This window comes from Lissotriton vulgaris, chromosome 5 (assembly GCF_964263255.1).
Source record: "Lissotriton vulgaris chromosome 5, aLisVul1.2, whole genome shotgun sequence".
NCBI lineage: Eukaryota > Metazoa > Chordata > Amphibia > Caudata > Salamandridae > Lissotriton > Lissotriton vulgaris.
Window position 1 is genome coordinate 617,995,686 of NC_141693.1, and position 21,455 is coordinate 618,017,140.

At 45.6% G+C, this 21,455-nt stretch overlaps 1 protein-coding gene across 2 annotated transcripts in view; it reads left to right on the forward strand.

Annotated features, from left to right (window-relative positions):
• The window catches only part of PARG (poly(ADP-ribose) glycohydrolase), a 1,076,399-nt gene that overhangs the window by 210,166 nt on the left and 844,778 nt on the right, over nucleotides 1-21,455 (forward strand). For both annotated transcript variants that reach the window (XM_086922071.1, XM_086922072.1), the window contains exon 5: nucleotides 19,625-19,747. In XM_086922071.1, the coding sequence (XP_086778197.1) occupies nucleotides 19,625-19,747 (123 nt within the window). The remainder of the gene's footprint in view (nucleotides 1-19,624; nucleotides 19,748-21,455) is intronic.

The following is a 21,455-nucleotide window of genomic DNA, read 5'->3' on the forward strand; positions in this document are numbered from 1 at the left end:
ATGATACGTCATTCAGCTAAGACATATATCTTCTAGCAAAGCTGCCCCCTAACATACAATTTACTTGTCTCAGATATAACAATTTGTTACCATGTTCACACCAGTCAAAGTTCACCTCATTGCTCATCGTCCTCCGCTCTGGCCACTGGGGATCGCCGGGGGTTCTCTGCATCTCCGTCAGATCTGTTCATCCTTTGAAGTTGCTTGAGAAAGTCCTCCATTTGCTGCGGCTTTGTGTAGAATCTCAGTTTGCCCTGATGCGTAACCCTCAACCGTGCCGGATATAAAAGTGCATAGTCAATTTGGGCCTTCCGCAATTTACTCTTGACGTCTATGAATTTTCGTCGTCCTTCCTGGACCATAGGCGTGAAATCAGGACAAATGGAGAAGGAATTGCCCTCGTATGACCAGGTTTGTTTAGTCCACGCAGCCCGCAGGGCCACATGCCGGTCCCTATAATTCAAACGTCTCGCTATTTTGGTCCTCTGGGTATCTCCAAGCTTGGGCATAGGTCCCAGGGACCTATGAGCTCGCTCCACAATGAATTGGTTGGAAAAAGCCTCAGAGCCAATTGCCGTTAGTAACATTTTCTCCACATAATCTTCCATTCGTCCAGTGTTGGTCGTTTCTGGTGTACCTAAAACGCAAATGTTTTTGCGTCTACTTTGCAGCAATGATCCTCAACAAGTTACCCATGCGGCTGAGCTGCGACGTGTGTCTCGCGGTCGTGTCTTCCGAGTCAGAGATGCGCCGTTCCGTTTCCTTAATCCTCCCGTCATGCCCATCCAATTAGTGCGCAATGGCGTCCATCCACGATGACATCCGATCAACCTTATTCACTATGGTGACAAAACCCTGTCGAACTTCACGCAGGATGTCTTGTACATCAGTGGACTGTCCAGTAGCTCCCTCCTGAGATCCGCTTCTTCCCGCCTGCTCTTGGTCTACCTGCGTAGAGCGGGCGTTCTTCTTAACCGCATCGAAATTGAGTTTTGGCTGCCGTGTGTCTGGCTTGCCCATATTGCCTCAGCCTCACTTTTACTGCTGCACGCCAAATTTTCTGACTCTATCTGTGACCTGTGGTGCAACCACCTCGTCTGCGTGGGCAGCGGAGCGTTTTCACATAGTGATGAGTAGCGGTGTTGCGATAGTAGTATACAATTACCCCAATTAGTGCTGTCCAGATGATATTGCCTGAGCTGGGGCTCTGTTGCTGTCTCTATGTTCTCCTGCGTTTTGAGTCAGCACAGGGGCAGGTACATTAATCCAGTAGCTCTGTTCGGCCTATGCGTTTTTGCAGACTCTGCAGGGGCTCAGCTAGTGCCTTCGTATGGTGTGGCCATCAGGCGCCGTCTAGGCAGCAGAACTTCGCATATACACTGCAGGTATCACCTCTTCGCAGCGCTCCCTGCCGCCTGCAAGCACCGTCTAATGTTGAGCATGCCCTGACCTGGTGTCCAAATCTCTCGCCAGTTCCCTTTTCATCACCCCCTGGGTGTGCCAGCCGCAGTGTTTGTTGGCCAGTGACTTCCCGCTCTCCGTCGATCCCCCAGGGCACGGCCGGCAACCAGCAGGACTCAGACACCAGCAATGCGTGCTGGGGAGGGGGGGTGGGGGGGGGGGGAGGATCCTAATCGATCTTAATTCCCCTGTGGCGCGCTACAACTCCGCACCGCCCTCCGCTGCAGATCAGAGGTCAGCCGTCCTCTGGCCTTTACGTTATCAGACCCGTGCAGGCCTCCTCACTCACCGCCTTTTTCTAGGGCTCTGTCGCAATATAATTCACGGCGCAGCCACCACAGGGTGCGCACCACCGACGACAGCTCTCGGCAATGCCGAGATCCTCTAAGCAGGTGTTCGGTGCCCAGCCGCCAGCGCCACCAGTAAGACCGTCCTGCGTGGCCTAAGTGCCGCGTGTGCAGCTGCGGGCTGTGTTAGTTTGCAGCCGGCGTCCACCTGTCTACAGCTTCACCGTCTCACCCGGTCCAGACTTCGGCAGCGTCTCACAGGGGCAGTAGTTAGCCGATCCTCCTGAATTTTGCCGCACAGCAGCAGGTAGGGCAGCTCTATCGATCGGTAGCCTCCAGTACCACAGATGTGACCGTTAATCAGGATATTTTTAGGATTGAGTTCGCCGGGCTGCAGGAGCCTCACTCACATGCGGCCATCTTGCAAGTGCGCCACCTAGCGCCCCAGGGATCGGTATTTTGCACATAGAGGGTAAGCTTGATCACCCCAGATGGATGAGGTTATATCGGCTTTCCGGCCGCAACTGATCCTCTTATTTCATTAGTCCATTTTTTAATAGGTCTGGAGGTTGGTGCTGTTAATTTCTCCAGCTCCTGCACAAGTGCAGATTTTTCTCTTTTTCATCTGCAAGTTGGTGTATTTAGATAATTCATTTCCTGCACGTTCCCCTGCTTGGAAACTTATCCTGACCGTTTTTCTGGACCTCATTATGCCAAAAAATACAGTTCATTGTTGGCAAACTGATTCACCAGTGCCCCCTTTGGAGAGTCTGTTGAGTCCTGCAATCAGTTCCTGCATTTGATGCATTATTCATTGGCAGGGGAGCCAGTAGCATAGTGGTACTGGCTGTAATTGCAATAGCCCTCTGACTGTACCGATAAGGTACACAAAGTATTGCCACCCTAGAGATGTTCTACAGCTGAAAAACAGAACCACTTTCATGCCTCAGACTCATTTGACGATTGAGCAAACACAATATTAGACCAAACTATTCCTTATGCCTAAACAGAGAGGCCATTCCTTGATGGACCTGGACTCCGATAATACATCACTTTTGGATTGCAGGTCCTGTACATCCAGCAGTCTAATTGCCATGTTTGGGACTTTTCCGCATACTGCCTTCTCTGAAAGAACCCACTAGAATAGTACGTCAAACTCTTGGAGTCCGAAAGTGCAAGTGTTCAGCACTCCCTCCTATGCAAAAAAGGCTTTTGTTTATCTTCATTTATAGTCTTAGGTTGTCACTCAGTGTGTGTTTATGAGCGGAAATGCGCAAACCCGCCATATCTAGAAGATGCCCATCGATCTGTTAATGTGTATTGCGGATTACTGGATATATCCTTGTGACCAGAAAATATCTTCTTTAGTCTTGAGCTGACAATTAACAAATGGGTACATTCTTCAAGTACTAGTTTTATTTCAGTTGAATTTAACCAGTTGGACCTACAGCCATGAAAACAGATAATCTGATACAACTAACAGGGTGTGGAATTGTTGATGCAACTTTCCATACAAATGTTTTGCACAGCTAAAACTAATTATTTCACAAAAATAGCAACGTTTTCTTAACCTTCATTCTCCTCTTTTTGTTAAACTGCTGCACTTTACAAATTTTAATCCTACCCTATAAATTTCATTCAGTCACTTTTTTTCAAGAACCAGAATGCTTTATTGTCACACTGAATAAAAATATATTGCATTGACTTTAGGTTTCAAGAACCTCTGAAGTCGAATGAATACTTTACCAGATCTGCAGGTCTGACAACATTTGATAGATTGTTCGTATTCTTATTATTTTTTTTAAAGGTTTTTATTGAGAAAGTAGAACCAAACAATACACAAACACCAAATGCATCAAATAAAAAGAATGACAGTCAATAACATACAATTCAAAATCTCCAAAAATCAATACAATACAAAAACTCAATTATACATAAAAAGACAAATGCATCATAAAATCACCAATGCAATAAGACACACAAAATTATAACAAAAAAGCCAGCAAATTGATCAAATAATGAATAGACGTTTGGGTTCAAGTACTTGAATGGTGGAGGGCATCAACATGGGATCAGGGGCTGTATCTAGGATACATGAGCTATAGCAGTTCAGCAGGCAACGGGGATGTATGGAGGGAAGTAAGTGTCTAAAAATATTAGCAGAGGAGTCTGACTGCAATCTACCTGGCATTCGAGGAGACTGATGATGAGGTAGTGGCCTGTGCTGAGAGAAGTATACTTTGCAGGCGTGTTTGGTAGACGCACCAAATGTCCTGGGGCCTGGGGTTGGAGTGTAGCATAGATCTCAGATTGCACGCTACAATACGCCAGACTTCGTAGCCAGGCGGACCTAGTCGGACGAGCCCTTGCCCCCCATAAAACAGCAATCTCACGTTTTGCCAGCAGTAACGCTATCGCTGCAAAGCGCCTATAACATAGTTTAATATGACAAACCAGTCCCAGCAGGCCAAGCTCTGGAGAAGGTATTATTTGTGCCACTGTAGCTAATACGTCCTGCCAGTAAGCTAAAACAGGAGGATAGGTCCATGACATATGAGCAAAATCGGCATCCAAGGCATTACATTTGAGGCAGTTTGTGGGTGTAGAGGGGTCAAATTTAGCTTGCTGACTGGGGGTTACGTAAACTCTGTGAATGAATTTAAAATGAAGCAATTTATGCCTATGGTTAGGTGATACCCTGTGAGTTTGCTCGAGACAAAAAGGCCCTTGTCAGTCAGTGGATGTCCAATGTCGTCTTACCATCGTTGCCGGATCCCTCCGTCCCGCCCGGCAAGCTATATTCAGTTTTGTGACCAGATGCGATCAGGAATCGTCCGCAGTGAGGAGGGTAAGTGGGGGTAAGTAGTCATATGGGGCAGGGAAGGTGGAAAAAGTGGTTCGGAGTGTGCCCTGAAGCCGGGCCACGTTTAGAGAATCCACGCCAGTGAGCCCTTGGAGCTGTGTCAAATCAGACAAATTGCGTGCCGGGCCATCTGGGAACAAGGACCCAAAGGTATCTAACTCCAGTTTAGGGGAAGGGGCCAGAACCCCCTTGTCATTTGTAAGAGGTAAAAAGAGATTATGGGCAAGTGGGAGAGTGGGTGAATAAAGGGGACCAGACCCATATAGCCGATTCAATTTGCGACAGGCCCAGCACGTAGTGGCCAAAGGTTGAATGTCTTGTGCATCAAGGGGGATTCCCTTTGGGAGCAATGACACCAAAGGAGTCGGAGCAGCTAATTCCTTGTCTGTTTTTGTGTAGGGTATCCGGGCATCCGGGCATCCGGGCATCCGGATGAAACCAGTGGTGAGCAAATTTGGCCTGCACCACTAAAAAATACAACTGAGGGTCCGAAACAGCAACCCACTTGTGTATATGGGAGTGTAAGAGAATCCCAAGCTACCCTGGGCCGACGGCCAGACCATATCAGCCGGATAAGGAGGCTGTGTAGTTGGGCAAAAAACACATAGGTAAGCGGAATGGGGATGGTGCGGAAGTAGTAAAGAAACCGGGGTAGCACCTTCATTTTTATAAGGGCGACACAGCATGCCATAGAGAGGGGGAGTTGGATCCATCTTTCAAGTTGCGAGGTTGTTGCGTGTTTATCTAGGTTCCTGATTGATACTGCTACCTTATGCCCCTATTCGGCTATAAATCCATTTATTCCCTATATTGGCATAACCGTTCAAGTGCGATATTCAGAAAGTCATCTCTGGCCTCACACAAACAGAGCCACATTCCAGAATAGTTCTCTGCCACTTCCTTTGCAACCAATTAGTGCAATGACAGAGCAGAAGTCACTATCTGATATTCCTAGATTAACACTCCGAGTTCTTCAACAAGATAAAAACTCAGCAAACCTGGAAATCCCCGCTTGCTGTGTTTTGATTAGTAATGGAACTCTAATGAGCAACTGATAGCTATCACTTCCTAGTGACATCTTTAATTGACGTCTTATGTCCAGCAAACTTACGTCAAACCAGGCACCTGTCAGGTATAAATATTACCAACGTTGCCTTAAGCAATTGCCTGTTGCTAGCTGTCTCGTTGCTGTTGGTGAAGCAAGCCTGTTGCTAGCTGTCTGCAAGTGAAGCTAGCACCCTGTTGCTGCAGCCTGCTGCCCGTCGCCTGAAGCTGCTGATACCATTATTGCTGCTAAAGCGCGAACGATGGTGTGGTGAAACTAGGAGCTGAACAGCCGTCCCTCTGCGAAGAGCCCAGCAGATGCCAAGCTGCCCGCGGACGCTGTCCCCCCTCCCTCTCCTCGACGCGCTGAAGAGAGACGCTGCCTTTCTCGTGCAGAGAAATCCAGCTCCAGCGTTTCTAGTCTGCCCTCGCGGGTGACTGGGATATCGAGTTCCCCCTGAAGGAGATACCAGACCTCCATCATTCTATTCAGAGGTATGGTGTTGACTAAACCCTTAGTGAGAATTCTTGAAGCAAACCTTGGCAAAACCAACTTAACTTAAAGCTACTTACTTACTCCCCTCCCACGTGTTAGGCTTAGGTCAGGCACACCGGGGTAGGCTTAGTTAGAAGCACCAGTTAAGTATTTTAGCCTAATGTATATATGAATGTATATATGTTTTATTACTTTTAAACCATTGTATGGCTAAGAAACCATATCAATGCTTTTACAGTATTATCTTGCAATACTTATCTTACTGTACGTACTTTTTATAATTGAGAGATAAACAAGGACGCCCTGGGTATCAATAATACACAGATTCCTAGGGCAGGGTAAAAACCAATGTGAGTTCAAAATCCTAGGCCATCCACAAAATAAGTGACCATACAAGCTGGGACCAATGGAGAAAAAGAATTGTCGGGAGATAATGTGTATATTAAAAAATATATATATTTAATTAAACATAGATACAAATCATATAGAGACTCAAGTGATAAGTCAAACTATATGATACAATAAAACAGTGACATATTCAATTCTTGAACACAATACATCAAATACATTCATTAAAAAGCAAATACATCATAGTAACGGTGTAGATCCTGGCTAGTTTTAACAATTATATACAAAAAGAGGTGTTTACTGAAACAACGATTGCACTTATTAGAAAATTATTAAATGGACTCGACGCGCGTTTCGGCAGTAGAAGAACTGCCTTCTTCAGGAGTCGTTGATGGAACTCTGTAAAGAATATTATAGGAAACAATGTTATACATAACAGTGCATATGTCCTTTTACATATTTATTACACCTATCTACTCACATACCTATTAGCTTATTACAAAATATAGAATTCGTAACAATTCTTTATCTAACCGAGAGGTCCAGACATATTAATTGGTCACTTAGTGTCATATAATAGACTGATATATGTACAAAATTAGTGCAGTACTCAGCTCAACATAAAGAACCATCAAGAGAATAGGGTTCATTATTGATATAGGTACAGTTGATTGTCATAGACAACATTCATAGATAATTTCCCAGTTAGAGACTCATACTTTAGACTGATCATACATGATGTATTGTGATCTCAATTCTGGGTACATATATATCAAATCACTTACATGACAAAAGAATCGATGATAACTTCTTTGTTATTTTAGAAGAGAATGCCAAAACAGTATACAGGGCCACTTGATAGAGTTGATACCTGATTTTAAACAGAAATTGTAATGAGATAAACTGCATGATTGAAAGGGGCAGAGAACACCTTGAACACAATGGGTCAGCTCAAAAACGGTTGCCTAGTGCAGCAATGTAGTCTCTGATGGGAGGGGGCGACAGGTTCATAAACTTAATACACCTGTAGTTATCTAAGAAAGTATAGATCTGTTGATTTGGTCATTGCACGTTCCATTCTTTATTTAACCTGAATATGGCTAATCCTGTATCTGAAAATTTTGATACGGATGGAGCAATTCACTATAGGCAGGTGATATTGTTGGGATTAAAGTACAAAAATAGTTGATCACTGTGTTCATGGTGACATATATATAACAGGAAACAACAAATTATAGGGATGTTGTCTATGACAATCAACTGTACCTATATCAATAATGAACCCTATTCTCTTGATGGTTCTTTATGTTGAGCTGAGTACTGCACTAATTTTGTACATATATCAGTCTATTATATGACACTAAGTGACCAATTAATATGTCTGGACCTCTCGGTTAGATAAAGAATTGTTACGAATTCTATATTTTGTAATAAGCTAATAGGTATGTGAGTAGATAGGTGTAATAAATATGTAAAAGGACATATGCACTGTTATGTATAACATTGTTTCCTATAATATTCTTTACAGAGTTCCATCAACGACTCCTGAAGAAGGCAGTTCTTCTACTGCCGAAACGCGCGTCGAGTCCATTTAATAATTTTCTAATAAGTGCAATCGTTGTTTCAGTAAACACCTCTTTTTGTATATAATTGTTAAAACTAGCCAGGATCTACACCGTTACTATGATGTATTTGCTTTTTAATGAATGTATTTGATGTATTGTGTTCAAGAATTGAATATGTCACTGTTTTATTGTATCATGTAGTTTGACTTATCACTTGAGTCTCTATATGATTTGTATCTATGTTTAATTAAATATATATATTTTTTAATATACACATTATCTCCCGACAATTCTTTTTCTCCATTGGTCCCAGCTTGTATGGTCACTTATTTTGTGGATGGCCTAGGATTTTGAACTCACATTTACGTACTTTTTATAATAACAAGTCTTGCAATTGTGGCAATACATTTCTCTTGTACGAGAAGAAAGACTGTTCAATAAATGTTAACCCTTTATTGACAAACGCCCGTCTCTCTGTTCTCTACATATCGTGAAAGTAAACTGCACTAACCTGACTGAGTCAAATAACTGTCTATTGTTTCACACGACCCTAGAGATTGACTCTTAATCTGAGGAGCAAAGTTGTCATGTTGCACGGTTGTTGGAAAACTGAATCCCTTCTTGTCTGCGCCAGGGAAGCTGATCACTTCCTATGCAGAGAAGAAAGTTTCCAGTGACCTCTGAGCTAGTTGGTAACACACCCAATTAAGTTTAGCATAGTCAGTAGAGGCCTGGAAGATCCGCACTTCTACGTCGATACTACTGTTTGTTATTCCAATGCGCAGGGCCTAGTGGGAAACTAGGAACTACACTACAAGGTAAGATGATCAATAGCAGGCCCGTAATTTAGTAGTATAACCTGACTTTTGTCCCTGTGAAGCTGCACCACAAGATACTTCGTGGTCTCCCGAGCTACCTGTAGGGGGTACTCCACATCGTCCTTCGCTGCCGCGTCCGTGATGGGGAATAGCACCGACTTCCCCCAATTAATCTTAAGACCCGACATTGAACCAAACTGCTCTATTTCGGCGATTAACGGTTTCAAATTGGTTTGGGGATGGTGGACAAAAAGCAGATCATCATCTGCATACAGAGACATTAAGAGCGGGCATGTTCCAGGCCATGCTTAGAGAGGCCACGCTACCACATGAGGGTTTTTTGTTTAAATTTGGTGATCCCAAATTCTTTAAAAAAATGTATGTTAAAGGTTTTACAGGGCCTAGCTAAAACATGGGCTAAGGTGAGGAGCTCGGTAGCGCTAGGATATTTTTCCAGCATGGCTCCTTTGTGGGACACACCGGGGGGTCCTGGATGGCTTAAAGATAGACTGGTCTTACCCTTGAGAGAAGCTGGTGTGGAAGTTTGGGGAGATCTGTTTGTGGAAGGGACCCTTATCTCGTGGTAATCTCTCAGGGATAGGGTTAGTTCTGGCCTCTCTAGGTTTAAATACTTACAGATGGCTAGCTGGGCCCAGTCGCAGACAGCCACCCAGAGCAAATACCCAGTTGGAGGGGGTAACCATCTAGAGTTCCAGCTTGTTAACAAAGCCCCGGTAAGGAAGGAATTCTCTTTCTGGTACCACACAATATTGGAAGAGGCAGATGGTGAATTTCAATTGGCTAATAAGCTTTGGGGCAGCTCCCTTCTGGACCATGACAGTTAACATCTGTGGTTAAACTCCTGTAAAACACTGTGGGAGGTAGTCAAACCAGCATGGCTCCGAAGGAATCATCTCTTCACCCTGCACAGGACTTATTATTCATCTCAGAGATTTTCAAAATTCTCAAAGGGCCCCCTGTACCTTGCATGAGGTGCGGGACAATAGCTGCTGATGGATGATGCTGCCACCAGGTGTCACGTAAATCCACTGAGAGAGCGGACCTTGGGAGTCGCCTGCCGGTTTGAAGAATCAAGAGCGTAATTGAGCCAGAGATTGAGGTCCCTGCCCAGAAAGAGGACATCACAATCACATCGATTCAGCAGGGCATGTAAGTTATCGATAAAGTCTGGGTCACCTGCTTTCAGGGCATAGACATTTAAGAGGAGAACCATTTGACCCAGAAGCGTTCCCCTGATTCATAAGTATCGCCCATGGGAATCTTCTGCTTTGTCAATAAGTGTAAAGGGAAGTGAGCTGTGAATTAGCATGCACAACCCCCGGGAATACATGCTATAATTAGAGAAGAACCTATTGGCCTCCAGGAGAAAGCAAAGGGAGGCGAACCTTGAATGGGAAGATGGGTCTCCTGCAGAAAGGCTATCTTGACCTTGTGGCGTTTCAAATATGCTAGAACCAATTTGCATTTCCTCGGGTTATTAAGCCCCCTGACATTCCATGTGAGCAGATTAACTTTCACTGATGGGACGACCGCCATATCCTAGAGAAACCCAAGCGGTATGAACACAGTCGGTTTACCAGCAGCCTCATAAAAGCAGGAAAAGTAGGGAACCCGCATATCAATGTAATTCTAAATAAAACAAAAACACAAAAACCATAAATAAAAAGACATAATCTCAACAAAACCCGCCACCCCCAGAAACCACCCTCCACCCACACCTGAACTCGCGGGCCCCGGGATTCAGATCCCTCCCGAAAAGATCCCATAACACAAAAACAACAAGAAACCCCAATGAGTACTTATTCGGAATCATCCAATGGGGGCGGCAACTCCTCGGACCGCCAATGCCCATACTAATGAAACATAATAATGATTTAAAAGTCATGAAAAAGGCCGTAGCAAACAGCCCTTAAACTGGGGTCTCAAAAAGTGAGCTAAACAGTGAGTCCACTAATTACCAATTATAGGCGCCAATGTCAACAGGTCGGCTACAAAAAGGAGACTCCAGGAACATTAAAAATAATTTCCACTGAGTGAATTGAACCTTATTCCATAAAGGTCCTCTCTGATCATTCCAATAACCAACTGTTTCTTTTTACCAGTCACTGTATAATATGTCACTGTTGGATGTGGTCACTACATTGGGGCAAATAAGTCACTCGAGTCACTTTTTTATCTTGTATATAGTGTGAATACATAGTAATTGTTTTACTTCTCTTTCTTTTGATTATCTTCCGCAAATAAATGTTGCACCCATGTTCGGCTGAAGTGGGCACAAAGGAAATTCTTTTGTATGTGGGCTTCAATTTAACCTTGATTGATTCATTAACTTAACCAATGAAATAGTAATGTTAGAAGGATATAAGTTCGAGGCATGTGGGCTGCTGAATTCATATCTGTGCATAGTCCGCCACCTAGTGTTGGGTCCGGATGATTGCACATTGTTGTCCTGGAAGAGTCTTCGAAGTATCGCGAGATAGGTGGCTCCTCCCCTGGACTACAGTGCGCATGGGCATCGCCTCCATCCCCAGATTGTTTTTTTCCGCCATCGGGTTCGGATGTGTTTTCGGTTCCCTCTATCGGAACCGATAGTTGTTCTACTGTTACTCGAGACCAAAAGGTCTTTAGGCTGGGCGTCGGTATAGTTGCGTTCGGGTTTCTTACTGACTCTCAGCTCCGATCTCCTACTGCCCCTCCACGTGCTTTCGACGCGGACGGGCCTACACTACACACTTTGCTATGGAGCGGACGCCATTCAAGAAGTGTCCGCTGTGTCACTCTAAATATTCGCACCTTGACGTGCACCCCGTGTGCAATACATGCTTGTCACCGGATCACCGTGAGGACACTTGCATGGCGTGTTCGAAATTTAGGAGTAAGAAAACTTTAAAGATTCGCCGGGCTAATCGGCTCCAGGCTCACTTGTCGTCTTCGGCACCCCCACCTGATGACATCTTCCAGGAATCGGTTGAGGATGAAGACGACGTACAAGAGTCGGACTCTGGCCCCGCGTCCGAAGAAGAGACCGGCGACGCGGGTGATGAGGCCTACGACGAAGTCTCCGACGAGGTAGGGGACGACGACCGGGCTTGTCCCGCAATGGGTGATAGCTCGGACGAAGAGCATCCCCAACAAGACTCCGGGGTTACTCCCCGTTATACGGCCCAGGTCGAGGGATCGCCTTCGGGCCTTACCCAAGATCTAACACTCAGTCCTACGTCCCCGCCTCCGGGCCCGGTCACGGACATTTCTAACAAGAAACCGAAAGTGAAGCCAACTGGTCTCGCACCCTCGGATGCGAAACCGAAACCGAAAGTGGCGCTGGTGAAGAAGGTTCTGGAGGCGTCAACTTCCACGAAACCCAAAATGGCCGACTTGAAGAGCCACGCCAAAATGGCTGACCAGAAGAGCCGCGCCAAAATGGCCGACCCGAAGCCATCTGGGTCGGCGCCGAAGGTGAAGGCGTCCGACGCGGCGGCGTCGGCACCGAAAGGGGTCGCGGACCCGAAGACGGCTTCGAAGAAGCGTCACGCCGACAGTGCGCCAGCCCATGGGGCGTCGGCACCGAAGAAAAGGCTTACCGTCGAACAAGCTCTCGAAGACGAAGAGTCGCTCGAGTCGGTTCAGCCCTCGGCATCCCTTACAAAGAAGGTGGGGGAATCCTTACGACGGATCCAACAGTCTGTGGTTCCCAGCAAGGACCCTGTAGTGCCTAGGCCCACGCCGAAGCCTACCAAGGAACAAACGCCCATTCGTTTTACCCTTCCTCCCAAGTCGGCGCCGAAGGCCTTCGCGCCTAAGCAGAGCGGACACTCTCGGGAAATATTGACACCAAAGGCTGCCTTGGTGGTGTCAAAGCTTCGGCTCCAGCCGCTCGCGGTGGAGGAACGTCGTGAGGTGCTCATCGACGCCAACACCGGAAAATTGTCGCTCCTCAAACGGAAGATTACGTCGGAGCCGACCTTGGAACCGTTTAGGATTCCACTCAAGAACAAAAAGTACTCTGCGGACTCTTCGGCTCTGATGGAACCGCTGTCTCCACAAGCCCTGGATCACTCGCCGGCCCATTCCCCCGTGCCTGATGTCGACGAGGAAGAGGCCGAGTACAACTATCCGGCGTACTCGGATCCGGACGAGGACCAGGTGCCCTGGACAGCAGGAGGCGACACAGACGACCTGCAGTCGGGGCAGGACACTCAACTTTTCGCCGCAAAGACGTCCCCGACGGAGGACTCGGCGGCATTCAATGCATTAATAGAGAGAGCTGCAGCAAACCATGACGTCGAGCTGCACTCAGACCAAGTGGATGCGGACTTTCTAGTCGACACCTTCTCGGTAGCCGAAAAACAAGTCAAAACACTACCGATGCTTAAAGGGGTGCTGAAGCATGCACAGGAGGTATTCAAGGAGCCCACCCGGGCGCGGGTGGTCAATCCTCGCATCGACAGGAAATATAAAGCGGCGCCCACGGACCCCACGTATATTAAGGGACACTTACCATTGGACTCCCTGGTGGTTTCCAACGCTCGAAAGAGGGCAAATTCGCAAACTACTGGTGACGCTCCTCCCCCTGACAAAGAGTCAAAAATCTTTGAGGCATCAGGCAAACGCATTGCTGCACAGGCAGCAAACATCTGGAGGATCTCTAACACTCAAGCCCTGCTCGCACGTTATGATAGGGCCCATTATGACACATTAGAGGCCATCCTACAACACTTGCCTGACCAATATAAGGAGGCGGGGGAGATGCTCATTCAGGAGGGTAAACTCATTACAAATGCATCCATCAAATGTGCCCTAGATGTGGCAGACACTGCCTCCAGGGCTATCAACACAAGTGTTTTACTTAGACGTCATGCCTGGCTTCGAATTTCAGGGTTCAAACCCGACATACAGACCACATTATTGGGGCAAACAGTGAATCCTGACCATCTGTTCGGCCCTGAGGTGGATGCCTCCCTAGAAAAGATGAAGAAAGATACTGAAACTGCCAAATCTATGGGAGCTTTGCAAAGCCAGCAGTTTCGGGGTGGTTCTTTTCGCCGCTCCAATTCAAGAGGCACCTCAAGGGGACAGGCATCCCAATCCACACAATACTACAAGGGTAACACCCAGTCCTCGTATAACAACAACAAGGGCAGGGGTGGCTACAGAGGCAACAATATCAAAGGCAGGGGACGTGGAAACAATGCATCCAGGTCCACCACCGCCAACAAGCAGTGACGTCTTGTCACTTCCCCCCGATCACACGACACCTGTCGGGGGGAGACTCCAGCAGTTCCTGCCGGCGTGGAGATCCATCACCACGGACAGGTGGGTGAGGTCTCTTATCCAGTACGGGTACTGTCTAGAACTTACGTCCGTTCCACCGGACATACAGCCAAGAAGCCGTGCTATGTCCGACGAGCATTTGACCTTGTTGCAGCAGGAAGTTCTGGTCATGCTGCAAAAAGGGGCAATAGAGCTCGTTCCATTGAGAGAACGGGGAACGGGGGTTTACTCCCTGTATTTTCTAATCCCCAAAAAGGACGGATCACTCAGGCCGATCCTGGACCTCAGGCCCCTGAACCAGTACATCAACTCGGAGCACTTCCATATGCTCACATTACAGCAGGTGCTTCCCCTGCTTCAGCAGGGAGACTTCCTAGCAACGCTGGATCTAAAGGATGCCTATTTTCATATTCCCCTGCATCCTTCCCACAGAAGGTATCTCAGATTCCAGATTTTAGACCAGCATTACCAGTTCAGGGTCCTGCCGTTCGGGGTCACCACGGCACCGAGAGTGTTTACAAAATGCCTAGCGACTGTGGCGGCTCATCTCCGTCGCCAGCACGTCCATGTCTTTCCATACCTAGACGATTGGCTTATTCAGGCAAAGACGGAACAGCAGTGCGTAGACCACGTGTCACGCACCATTCACCTCCTGCACGATCTGGGATTCTCTCTGAACTACCCGAAGTCCCATCTCCAGCCCGCCCACGTGCGACAGTATCTGGGCGCGACAATCAACACTCTGGCAGCCACTGCGCAGCCGAATTCAGTGAGAATCGCCAGTATCCAGGCGCTGATCCAACGATTCAGACCCCAACACTCGCTTCCAGCGAGAGTGTTCATGCAGTTGATAGGCATGATGGCCTCCTGCATCTCCATTGTCCCGCACGCGAGATTACATATGCGTCCGCTTCAGGAGTGCCTTGCACGTCAGTGGACTCAGGCTCATGGGCAACTGACAGACCTAGTGTTGGTGAGCGGTCGGGCGTACAACTCTCTGCATTGGTGGAATCCACAAAACCTTTGCAAGGGCCGACCATTCCAAGAGCCTGTCCCACAGATCATCCTGACGACGGACGCCTCTCTCCTGGGATGGGGAGCGCATGTACTCCACTACACTGTGCAGGGACTATGGACACTTCAGCAAAGGAAGATGCACATCAATGTGTTGGAACTGATGGCAATCTTCATGGCCTTAAAGGCGTTCAAAGTACATCTGTGCAACAAGGTCGTGTTGATCCGGACGGACAACATGACGGCCATGTACTATATCCAGAAGCAGGGAGGTACTCACTCTCCACAGCTGTCTCATCTGGCTCAGAGCATGTGGAAGTGGGCCATTCAGAGGAACATCTTCCTCATGGCAGAGCATCTCCCGGGCAAGGACAATCAAATGGCGGATCTGCTCAGCAGGCACAGCCATCAGATGCACGAGTGGGAGATACATCCATCAGTACTCCAACCGTACTTCCAAAGGTGGGGTCATCCAGAGATAGACCTTTTCGCCACAAAGGAGAACGCAAAATGCCAAAGCTTCGCCGCCAGATTCCCACACCCCCAATCACAGGGCAATGCGATGTGGATGAACTGGTCAGGCAGATTTGCGTACGCTTTTCCCCCAGCACCTCTGATACCGCTGGTGGCACGCAAGCTCAGGCAACACTCGATGACGCTCATCCTGGTTGCTCCAACGTGGGCTCGCCAACCATGGTACACCACGTTTCTGGAACTCTCCGTGGTGCCGCATCAGAGGCTTCATCTCACTCCCAGCCTTCTGACGCAGAGCCATGGCGACATTCAGCACCCAGATCCGCAACAGCTCAACCTGGCGATCTGGCTCCTGAAGTCTTAGAATTTGGCTACCTCAATCTTCCTCCCGATTGCATGGACATCATTCGGGAGGCTAGAAAGCCCACTACTAGAGCTTGTTATGCAGCTAAATGGAAGAGGTTTGTCATCTACTGTGTGAACCACAGCATTGACCCGCTAGATGCTTCCATTCAGAACATCATATGTTACCTCTTTCACCTGTATCGATGTAATCTAGCGTACTCTTCCATCCGCATTCACCTGTCTGCCATGGCAGCATACCTCCAGAATAGGCAGCACCTGTCACTCTTTAAGGTCCCTGCTATCAAGGCCTTTCTGGAAGGACTCAAAAGGGTCATTCCACCAAGGACCCCACCAGCTCCAGAATGGAACCTCAATGTGGTTCTTACAAGGCTGATGGGTCCTCCTTTTGAGCCACTGCACTCTTGTGAGCTCCAGTTTTTGACTTGGAAGGTTGCGTTCTTAGTAGCAATTACATCGCTGCGGAGGGTGAGCGAGCTGCAGGCGCTCACCATCCAAGAACCTTTCTTCCAAATACATGCTAACAGGGTGGTGCTCCGCACTAACCCAAGATTCTTACCCAAAGTAGTCTCACAGTTCCACATGAACCAAACAATTGAATTGCCAGTGTTTTTCCAAAACCCAGAGACGCTGGCAGAGCGTATGCTCCACACTCTTGATGTGAAAAGGGCCTTGATGTACTATGTGGACAGGACAAAAGATTTCCGCAAAACCAAACAACTCTTTGTTGCTTTTGCCACACAACACAAGGGAAATGCAATCTCCAAAGCGGGGATTGCTAGATGGATAGTGAAGTGCATTCAAATCTGTTCTGCTAAAGCTAAGCGCACTCTCACTATCCCACCAAGGGCCCACTCCACTAGGAAGTTGGGGGCCTCTATGGCCTTCCTAGGTAACATTCCCTTAGAAGACATCTGTAGAGCAGCCACATGGTCTACCACACATACCTTCACTAAGCACTACTGTGTAGACGTGCATTCCAGACAGCAGGCAGCTGTTGGTCAGGCTGTTCTAAAAACGCTTTTTCAAACTGCTGCAGCTGGCACGGGCGGCCGCCGTTAATGGAGGGACTGCTATGTATTCTATGCACAGATATGAATTCAGCAGCCCACATGCCTCGAACTGCAAATGCTACTTACCAGTATGCATCTGTTCTTGGCATGTAGGGCTGCTGACATTCATATCGCCCACCCTCCTCCCCGGCGCCTGTAGCAGCTGCAGTATTTATTCATATACACATATGCTCATAGCATGGTCATCACTCACTTTCTTCACTCCATCTCTGCCAATGGCTAAAAACAATCTGGGGATGGAGGCGATGCCCATGCGCACTGTAGTCCAGGGGAGGAGCCACCTATCTCGCGATACTTCGAAGACTCTTCCAGGACAACAATGTGCAATCATCCGGACCCAACACTAGGTGGCGGACTATGCACAGATATGAATGTCAGCAGCCCTACATGCCAAGAACAGATGCATACTGGTAAGTAGCATTTGCATTCGCCGCTCTAACTATTACTCCAATTTGGATGCAAGAAACTTACACTCCTTGCATAATTTTCACTTTTCTACTGTGTATATGAGCTGATGCGATCATTTCTGGCCTGGAAACTGAGGAACAGCTTCTGGCTTCTTGGGGGTCATTGTGATGTTAGACTTTAAATCTTGTGCAGTCACCAGGATCACCAACCTTTTCTGTAGTAATAATTACTTCTGATCAGTGAAAATCAATGTGAGCTACTGAAAGCCAATCAACTACTTACCAGACTCCCCACGTCCATGTTTCATGCACTTTAAGCCTAATGTCCATAGAAACAGATATAATGGTTTGAACAAAATACTTTGACTAGGAACACTGTGAAATTGTTGCCATGTATGTCAGTGAGAGAGCAGTCTTTGGGGACGTATGAACATGTGTGCGTATAAAGGGGATATATCTGTATGGGTGACTGAGAGCCTGTGTCGTATGTACTTGAGGCTCAGGACATAACTTTCACCTTGTGTGTCACCAGTCCATGAATAACAAACATACAACCATATTTTTAAATAGAGAAATTTTAGGTGCAGAAAAATGTTCTGCAAACATTTTCAGAATATGGGAAAATTTTCTGCACTTGAAATGTCTCCTACTTAAAATAATGGCTGTATTTTTAAGTTATAAATACTGCTCCTAATTTTCTGTTTTTACGGATTGATTTTTTACATATAAATACAGACAGAAAACAATGTGTTTTCTGTCTGTATTTATTTTTAAAAGTGTATAAATACAGAAATGTGTGCTTCTTTTATGAATTGTAGCCCAACAGCTGACCAGATGGCAGTGCATGAAATTAAAAAAACAGAATGAAATTTCTTTAAATTATGGCATATGTCCACATACATTTGTGGTATAAAGCTAATATTTCGTGGATGTATTGTTATGTAATATTTGGCAGCTTACATAGCTAAATCACTACAGACATCAGAGAATGAGTGAGTCTATCAGTTAAATAAATATGGAAATGTACAGTTTTACAATATCATTTATAAACAAAACATAAAATAAATATGGATAAATGCAGATAAAATGACCAAAAAATTACATACGGAAATGTTAAACAAATACCATAACATTGGGAGCCCTAGTTATAAATATGGCACAGTCCAGTGTCTATGAGCCACTGGGAGCAAGATGTTTGCTACGTCTAAAGGTGACACTTTGAAATGGGAGAAAAATTAAACTGAAGAATTAACTTTTATTAAGCTATTAAAGTAAAGAGTTAACTTTGTTAATATGGATTCCATAAAACTCATCATTTACATTTTTGTATGCTTCAAAGTGCCACGTTTGCAAACAGCACGGATTCTTGCTCCCAGTCGCCTGTAGACACGGTGCAATATTCATACCAGACAAATACAGTCATTTGTTTAGATGGGGGAATTTAAAATGAAGAAACATACTTCATAAAACATTAAGATTTAATAGGCGGAATTGAAAGAGAAAAATATTAAGACTTCATGCTTCAAAGAAATATTTTTTGTCACTCAATTTCTCCCATTCAAAAACATGATTGTGTTTTTTCAGTTATAGATATGGCACAATGCCTACTGGCCACTGGGAGCCAGAGGCCTGCTGTTTGTAAATGTGGCACTTTGAAATGGGAGAAAATTAAAATGAAGAGTTAAATTAATCATTAAGTTAACTCTTCATTTTAATTTTCTCCCATTTAAAAAGCATTCAGAAACATCATTTTGTTCTCCGCTCCAATATTGACTTGACAAGGACTTTTATTTAAGCGTTAAATACCTCAGTGCTTCAGTTCTTCACCTCTGTGCCCCAGCCGGAGTCATAAATCTGAGTGAGCACTCCTCATTATCAGGCTCTGCTATCTGCAGCCTGATGATTATGTAAAATAAACAAGCCTTCCCTTAACTTAAAACGAAAATGTGACTGTGCTTATTTAAAAATGAACTCAAGGCTGCGAGCTACTCTGAAGGTGTCTGGGAGATACTGGTAGCTGGTGATTGACTGGTTGGACAAGCCTGGTATAGGAAATGTGTCTCCATAGGTGTATTGAACATTAATGTAATATTTTGTTTTCTTTTTTTATAAATTTCAGGTCGATCTTTTGAAGGAAGGAGAAGTGCCCAAGCCTTACCCCACTCAGTGCAGGGATTCATGGGACAACAGGCATGTGAAAATGCCCTTCTCCGACCAGAATCTCTACCCAGTTGAAGATGAGGTAGTACATTTTGGGAGCTCGTTTGACGGGAGTAATATTAAAATAAGCCATTTACATTTGTATAAACATTGCCATTCTGTGAGTGCAAGTGAATAATGTGAGAGTACAACTTTAATAAGCTAAAACTTATACGTTTACCTTAATTCTGTTTAATTTGTCAAATGCAAAAGGTAAACTTAAGTAAGCTAAGTGAAGTTTCCTGACCAGGTAATGCACATCACAATGTTGTATAATAGTTTGACTTTATTTTCAAACTATTTCTAACTGTGCAACTGTCCCATAGTTGTAGGCCCACTAATAAGAGCTCCAATGCAATCCATTTAAAGATTTCATATCGTAGTCAGAAAGTGAAAAATGCTCTTCTAAAGCAATTATTCATTGCTTACTTCTACAGTCATTCTGCATAATCTAATAACACTGTTCCATTCTGCTACGGTCACTGTGGTTATTCAGTTAGGCCAAAACTTAAATGTAACGGATTCTTTGGTCTCTACTCTTTCCATGCATAAGTGCTGATCAAGGGATAGGGAATTGGAATGTAGAGGCTGTCACCGAGAGAAACAGGCAACAAGAGATATTTCAAAATGCCTACTGCTAGGGAATACTGGATGGCAAGCAGAAATAACAAGTGAATGCTATGAGGAGTAGAATTCAACCTGAAGCCTCTGAATTCTTCCTCGTCTCAGGAATCCCAAATAACCCTTCTATCTTCCTTCCCTATGTACAGGTTAGTGGCCAGGTGAATTGCCTTATATATGCCACTGTAGTGAGCATACATTTCGTGCCATTTTTCAGCATTGGATTGAAGGGACAACTTACCAGACTTTTTACTTTTTTCACCCCTTGAGAACCAGAATATCGTATCCAAAATATGGTCTGACTGAAATATTATGTGCGAAATATCAGTAAAATAAATGCAACATTTGAGTTAATAGAAAATCTACACCCAAATGGGCCAATAGTTTTGCAAACTATATTTATTGAACACTATTTCCATCAGTCTGTATATTTTCCAATTATATTCTGACATAAAAGCACAGAAACTGAATGCTTTACCAGCCAAAATATGTTCTGATTCTCTGCAAGCATACATTCTCTTAAGGATCTAAATAAAAGACTTGACTGTCTTGGTGAACAGATCTTGACCAAGGGGCTAGTGAGAACTTGAGATCTAAAATGTTCTGTTCGAGGCATGTGTGCTGTAGATACACATGCTTTGCATACTCCTGCCATCCTATGTTGGATCCGGATTTTTGCAAGTTGTTTTTCCTCGAAGTCTTTTCTAGTCACGAGGTAAGGTGATTCCTCCTTTCGGTGAGAGTGCGCATTGGCAACGACTCCATTGGTTTTTTTTCCGCCATCGGGTTCGGATATGTATTGGTGCGCTCTGGATCGAAACCGTTCTTTGGGTTCCCCTCGGTGCACAATACTCTGTACCCTCAACGGTATTGTTTTGCATGCTTTTCCCACCTCACCGCGTATCGTTTTGCTCAACGAAATATACTTTTTGATCGGAAAGCTTCATGGACGGCCTTCAGGCCTAACCTTGTCAGTTCAGTTCTCCGTCGATGGAACAGACACCTTTCAAATTCTGTCCTCAGTGCTACACAGTATCTGCGAACTGACTCACACCAGGTGTGTAACTTGTGCTTGTCTCCGGAGCATAAAGAAGAAGACTGTGTGCTTGCAGATCGTTCCGGTCGAAGAA